The sequence below is a fragment of the Alosa pseudoharengus genome, unplaced genomic scaffold (assembly GCF_046254945.1).
Source record: "Alosa pseudoharengus isolate Yale_2024_CS ecotype anadromous, Long Island Sound unplaced genomic scaffold, YU_APseudo_1.1 YU_APseudo_1.1_scf_18, whole genome shotgun sequence".
NCBI classification, from domain to species: Eukaryota; Metazoa; Chordata; class Actinopteri; order Clupeiformes; family Clupeidae; genus Alosa; species Alosa pseudoharengus.
This window is the reverse complement of record NW_027468650.1, coordinates 19,065,352-19,072,271: the sequence shown is the minus strand read 5'-3', so window position 1 is coordinate 19,072,271 and position 6,920 is coordinate 19,065,352. Positions and strand designations below refer to the sequence as shown.

The window sequence follows — 6,920 nt, the reverse complement described above, 5'->3', positions numbered from 1 at the left end:
GTACACATGGAATGGGTTAACATGATCCCTGGAGGCAAACATACGGAAAAAATTGGTCATCCTAGGCCCTACGGTTCTCAAGATATTCACAGAAAACTGTGTCTGCCCTACCCTCCTTTCGGGGGGTCCAGTACAGGGGGGGGTGTTAGAACTACCAAAGAACATATTTAATTAAATGTTGTAGACAACACTGGTTGTAGACCAATTATACTCGCAATATGTAGGCTAATTGACACTATGGCTATAATGTAAGCATGCTAACACGTAATAACACTAGTTTTTGTTTTGTTGTAATGTTTCCCGTCCAATAACGTACTTGCTGCTGTCTATCCCATCGAAATAACACTACATGCAAAGAGCTGTTTGGAACTGTTGAAGCGTACGTGACCGCGTGGCGGCAACTTCAAAGAGTGTCGCAACTCTCTTTTTCTATGGCTCTGATGTACATGAAGAGGAGTGGCTTGCCTTGGACAGAGTCCATTGAAGTTCACTGAAATGTCACGTCTTTGCATTTATGCTTACACTTTTATCTAATGATACTTGCAAGATAACAGTAAAATAATAATATGAGCAAGTCATCATTAAAAACAATAACCATAAGCATTCACAAACCATGTCCTTAAAAATAAGTAGCTTTTAACTGCTTTTTAAACACTGCCTGAATATCTCAAAATGATTGCTATACAAAAGACAACACGCATTCCCCAAACAAAAAATACATTTACTGCATTTGGAATGATGAACATGTTCTTTCTGGAGCTATACCTCAGCACCCTCAGTTTAATTTTTTGATGTAGCCTAATGTGTAATTGAATGTTCAATTGTGTTTTAATTTGCACTGGCTTGTGTATGAGGTAAAAAAAAGTCTTAGTTTGAGCTCAGTTAGAACTTTTTGAAGCGATTGTTCAAGTTTGCCAGAGTTTTGTGAATGTAGCTCAACAAATGGATTTTGTCTAGATAGGCCTACTCAGTCTGTCAGTCAGACATTAGATGGAGCATGTCTATCCGAAGGCCATGACTGATCAAAGAATGGCCCTGAGGTGCAGATCTCTCACAGTAATTTCTCTCAGAGAACAAAGATTACAGTGTAACCAAACATGCACTATTGTATCGAGACTATTTCTCCACTCTGTTACACCTTCCATGTATTTGGAACCTCTGTAAGATACTGACCCTGCACAGGTGTATAGCCAGGTAGACAGATGAACTACTACACTTCTGTATCCTTAGCTGCCTCGATCACTTTATTAGGCTTGTCAGCCCCATGAGACATGATGGTCCTCAAGGAGCGGTGGCGATTGCTCTGGTTTTCCTGCTAGATGCAAAACTGGCTGCTCACGGACACCAGGGGTCATTCTTCTATAACACTTTTAAGTTGGCTACAATGTGGCATACTACTGCAAGAAAGATAGGCTTTGTATCAGATTTTCCAGGGGTGCCACTAATTGTGGCATGTGTGTTTTATTTCTTTATGAGGATTTTCCCTTTAAGGTTGAATTTTTACTCATTGTTTTCATTGTGAACAAAAAGCCAAAAGGTGATTTTTTTATGTGCCTCATTTTACTCACCTTTACCAGGGCTGCCAATAAACTGTGGAAGATGATGTGTGTTATCTATGTTCTCCTCTTGCATAGACTGTGAAAATTTTCTGCAGGAGCAGGACAATTGAAGCTAATAATTATTTGTGGGGTGAAATACCTCCTGCGTAATATTAATCCTGTGTAATTACGACCCTCTGTAAAAATGCAGATATTCTGTCATATCCTGTTTAAACATAGTTTCCATGATTTTTGAGCATGGAGGCGCTTGAAGAAGCACTCGGTTTCTTTGGCAGTCAAAATAGACAAACCGTTCTGGATATACGACGAAGATCAATCAAAAAGAAGACCACTTATTAGAGGCACGACACTTCTGGTTGTTTTAGGTAAATAGATTACTAACAGCATTTTACTAACTACCATCCTGTAGGCAATAGGCTAATCATTATTATTTGACAGGGAGGTTACGGCAGTGCGTAAATCGAGTTATCCCTCCCACTCCTGAATACAGAGATTTCTTAATCCCGTGCAAATTGGCCATTTATATTACAGACATCCTGTGGTGAAATTACTTTACCCAACTAATCCCGTCGAATAGGGTTTAAGACTATGAAGACTATATTTCCAAATATATGTAGGCTATTTTCTTCTTAAAGTTGCCAGTTTAATATTTTTAGTACATTTTGAAATGCTTAAACTGCCCATCATCATAGTGTCAAGAAATTAACAGTATCAAGTAGATACACAGATACAAATGGTTTATTATGTATTATTCATAAACAGTGTTGGGAGTAATGAGTTACAAAGTAACGCTGCTTTTAGTGGTAATGAGCATGTAACGAAGTATTTTTGTAAATCAAGTAGCGCAATTACAATTACTGAAATTTCAAAGGGTTCGTTACTTGCGTTACTCTGTTGATCTTGAATGAAGGACTGCAGACAATATGACAGATGCACATTTGCTGCTTCTAATCTAACGTCTCCCGACCTTAGCTGTGTTTCCAGCAATTGTGTTTCATGTTTAGATTGCAGATGCATTCTTTACAGTTAATAGGAGCCTCCTCACATTCCTCCTTATTTCGTATATATGATAAAACACACAAGAGTGCATTGGCTACAATTTAAATGGGCATCTTAAAAGCCTTTTCCCTTTCGTTTCCATCTCGTAAGCTCCACTACAGTAAAAGCGCATTGTTGTTTATTTTATCTCTGCTCTTTTTCGCCTATTGCGCAAAAGCCTCGTTATATCAATTTCTCATTATTACAACATAGCTGCACGCCACAACACCAATAGGCCTACATACAGTAGCAGCTTTGGCACGAGCAAGCTCACGTTTAACTCGAGAGGAAAATGCGGATTTCACTTACCAGATAAAGAAACCTCCAAATAGCCTACCGTACGTAGCAGCGACTTGAGTTATTTGAACAGTATGTTTACATCGGAATTGACGTCCATGGTGTTATGGATTCATTTGTCTGCGAACATGCAACTTCTCTCTGGAACACCTTATCAGCTGAAGAGTAACCTTCTGCATAGTGCGCGACAACCCAAACCCTCGGATGCGCATTTGAACTTATTTTGGTAGGTCAGCACTTGTGCAGCGCAGGCTTTTCCCAAACTGGTGGTGCTTAAAATGCTATATAATACAACTGTGTTCAAAGCAGGATGAGGATAACCTAAGGTTGTATGTGTGTGTGAGCAGACAATAACGGCTTTGAAAATAGGCCATTTAACATTGTTTCACATTACATCCCATTGAACTCATTCCATGTAGCCTACAGAAGGACTGCAATAATAATGATAATAATAACTTATTATATTGCAAAATTCAGTGTCAGTGTACCACCATGCATACTACTACTGCTACTAGTAGTAGTAGTAGTAGAAGGCAAGCAGTAGGCAGTGTACTGTACATATTTCCAAGTGAAAACTAAGTCTTATCAGTTACTACATACTACAATGGACTATCATCCATTACATTGAAACTCAAATTTCAATGGCCTACTTATTGAAGGTTGCCAAGTTTAATGTTCTGTGTTATTTTCCAGTCTTACATTGTTATGAAGATGAATTACATTTGTGTACATGCAGAAACCCCTGAGAGCTGTAGGAGAAGACACACATTTACCAAACAACCTTAATGTAAGAAGAGGAAGCAGGCTATGGACAACACCATGATTGTTATGCTATTCCTGTTAACTTCTCCTGAACTTGTACCACTCCTGGTCTTGCTCTTGTCACCGTTGCACAGGTTTCCTTCACAGCATGTCATATCCCCCAGGGCCTGGCCCAGCTGATCTTTCATCTGCCCAGTGCAGATGCTCTTAGAGGCACAGCCCTTCACTGTCATTTTCTCACCACCTCCATCCACTGGCAAGGGATAAAATAAAAATAAAACAGTAATTCCGATATTCTGATCTGCATTAGTATTATTAAGAACATTTTAAAGTAAAATTTATATTTTCTTACACTTGGTGTTAATTGTTTTTCTTTTTTTTTGTACTCACGTTTTGCTATTAGACAGCGGTCTTCCACTCCCTCACATTTCAGTTTGCTTGAACAGTCACTCCCAATGCATGTGTGACATTCCTTTCCATTGGGACCACCAGTGGATGCTTTTGAGAGATGTTACAATCAAAGTTTTGTCTATTTTCAACACATACTGTACAGTATCTATGCCCAAAGCTAATAAGCTGTAGTGAAACACACATAGTGGAGAATGACTTAAACGGTAACATCAGTTGATAACAATGAGACTTTGAAGAATCCTTTTGAGAACTGGATTACATCATGGTACGAGTTTAGCCATTATTATTAATGCAGTCAGTCAAAAGCATGCTTTTATCTTGCTGTTATATTGACACATCAGGTACAGGAGGTTTCTCCATGAAAACGTAATAATACCTTCAACTGCCCCGATATTGCAGTTGTCCTTTGTGCAGCATTTGCTGTTAATTACTGTTTTCATCATCCCCACATTAAAGGAACCAACCATACATTGTTGAGGCACAACACAACTCTTCATGGTCATATCTGAGACCACCTGTCCACCTTAGATAGGCAGAAAATGAAAAGTGAATATAAGAAATAGTAAGCATGCACATAGTTAATTAAGCATGAGCTATAGTTATAGAGTTATAGTTTGTATATTATATTATAGTATAGTATATCATAGTATTTGTTTATTTTCATTGTTTATTTTCATTAGGCTATTGATTACATTGACATTATTGTTTATTATTGCTATTCTAATTAATGTATACCAACGTTTTAACACTGCTCACTGTTAATTTAACTATTGTTTTATTTGTAACTCGCTTTGGACAAAAGTGTCTACCAAATCCCATAACCATAACCATAACCATTCTATGTAAGTTATTTAACAGTTTGACATGCAAAAATTTAGCTGTACCGGCAAAGGTGGCCACCCTCAGATTACCACACTGAGTAGTAGGAGGACAGTCCGTTTTTGTGTCTTTGCATGGCCCTGTTCCATCAGGCATACACTGATAGCAAGACAAGGAGCGGGCTGAAAGGAAGAAATCAGCAAAAATAAAAAAATAATGATGATGATTGAAAAGGGTATTGGAAATTTCCAACAGCTCAAGTTGTGTCACATTTGGATATTAAAGCAACAGCGTCAGCCTTGTCTTCCATAAACATTTTAGACATTGGATTGTTGTATTTGACTGTTGTTTTCCTGGCATACCAGGCGTGGCTGTTAAATAGTAGGACCGTTAGTACCATTATATACAAGTTATAGATTATGAAGAAGACTTTTTTCTTTAGTACAATTGAATCACAGAATTAGTCTAATTATTTAACAGTCACACAAAATGTCATTCAAACATCCAACAATTCTGCAGACATTTTCATTACACCTAAAAGTTACAAAAGTTAAAAGTTAAATGTTGTATAGTACCTCCAGAGAACAGGCAGCTCAAAGTAATGAATATCAAAGGTATTCCCATCTTTGTTTGAAAGAGGATCTTTCTTTTTAGGATGTAACAACACTCGTGAGTGCTGGTGACTTTATATCATGTACATGAAGAGGAGTGGCTTGGACAGAGTCCATTGAAGTTCACTGAAATTACACATCTTTGCATTTATGTTTACACTTTTATCTAAAGCTACTTGCAACATAACAGTAATAAATGAGCAAGTCATCATTAAAAACAATAACCATAAGCATTTACTAACTATGTCCGTAAAAAGAAGTAGCTTTTAACTGTTTTTTTTAGCCTGAATATCTCAAAATGATTGCTATACAAAAGACAACACTAGGAAAAGCATTCCCCAAACATGATACGTGATATCTTTGTAATAGTAATGGGAGGCTGACACAACAGACAGACGCATAGTCTATTAGAGAGACACAGTGGTCAAGAATAAAGTTATTGATTTGTAGTTTACAAAAGAGCTAGAGGTGCACGGGACAGATTTTTCAGTCCCGCTACCGCCCGCTCCAACAATATTCTGCCCGCTCCCACAAAAATGTATAATTTTTAGTCCCACTCCCAACATTATTGTAATATTGTATAAGTTCAGACATCTGAAGAGACTCCCCCTACTATCTGTATGGAACGCCACCTGGGCCCTTGGGACGTGTCTAGTACTCACCTCAGCTCCACAGTCTAACGGTCGGACCTACCACGGTTAGTTATATCACAACTATAATTATGTAGGCCTACACTACTTTAATAATTTCTATATTTTATTTTACGTACATATAATTTGCGGGAGTGTAAATCATGTTTCTCCCGCTTCTGCAAACTCACCTCTTTCCTCCCATCCGCACCCAAACAGAGCTTTCAATACAGTGCAAAATGTACATTTTTACAATCTACAATATCTACAATTCTGTAGCAGACAAAATATAGCTGTTACATTCCTCCATCAGATACCAGATGACAGAATTAAAAAGCATTATGCCATTCTGTGCTGTCTAAAGAGTAAAGGGTTAAGATGCCCGACATTAAATCACTGAAACATGTGTAACCCCTTTTTAACGAGTGCTAATCACTCAGCACAGTAAAGGTTAACTTAGTTACACTAAACAATGGCGTGACAGGATCCTGAATTCTCAGCGGTGTAATATAGTCCGTGAGACAGAGGGGTTGGTCGTTACCGAAAAAGTGGCAAAGGCTACCATACCTTTTCTGAAAGCCTGGAATCACAGCTTTTCAATGATGTATGGCCATCTGACAAGAGTAGCTGTTTTGAGTTATCACACATAATGTAAACTAAGGTTGAGAAAATAATGTGTATAAATCAAGCAGTACACTGACATAGCTGAAAAATCTATATTGGACATATTGAAATATTTTATTTTGTTATGTTTGGTATCATTTTAAAGGGGAGACTCTGAGCTTTCATTTAAA

At 37.8% G+C, this 6,920-nt stretch overlaps 1 protein-coding gene across 1 annotated transcript; it reads right to left on the bottom strand.

Annotated features, from left to right (window-relative positions):
• Positions 1–2,279: 2,279 nt before the first annotated feature.
• On the bottom strand, positions 2,280–5,564 carry LOC143131050 (ly6/PLAUR domain-containing protein 3-like). The gene is made up of 5 exons (XM_076290422.1): positions 5,462–5,564; positions 4,952–5,068; positions 4,444–4,590; positions 4,047–4,154; positions 2,280–3,909 (listed from the first exon to the last, which is right to left on the bottom strand). Exons 1-5 carry the CDS (start codon positions 5,508–5,510, stop codon positions 3,677–3,679), a joined length of 654 nt encoding a protein of 217 aa, XP_076146537.1. The 5' UTR covers positions 5,511–5,564; the 3' UTR covers positions 2,280–3,676.
• Positions 5,565–6,920: the final 1,356 nt, after the last annotated feature.

What these genes read in the sequence shown, in the direction of transcription:
- LOC143131050 (XM_076290422.1), bottom strand. Translation starts at nt 5,510, where the DNA reads ATGGGAATACCTTTGATATTCATTACTTTGAGCTGCCTGTTCTCTGGA. An exon ending in GAGGGTGGCCACCTTTGCCG is followed by an intron (nt 4,591 to 4,951) that starts GTACAGCTAAAT and finishes TGCCTATCTAAG; the next exon opens with GTGGACAGGTGGTCTCAGAT. An exon ending in CAATATCGGGGCAGTTGAAG is followed by an intron (nt 4,155 to 4,443) that starts GTATTATTACGT and finishes ATCTCTCAAAAG; the next exon opens with CATCCACTGGTGGTCCCAAT.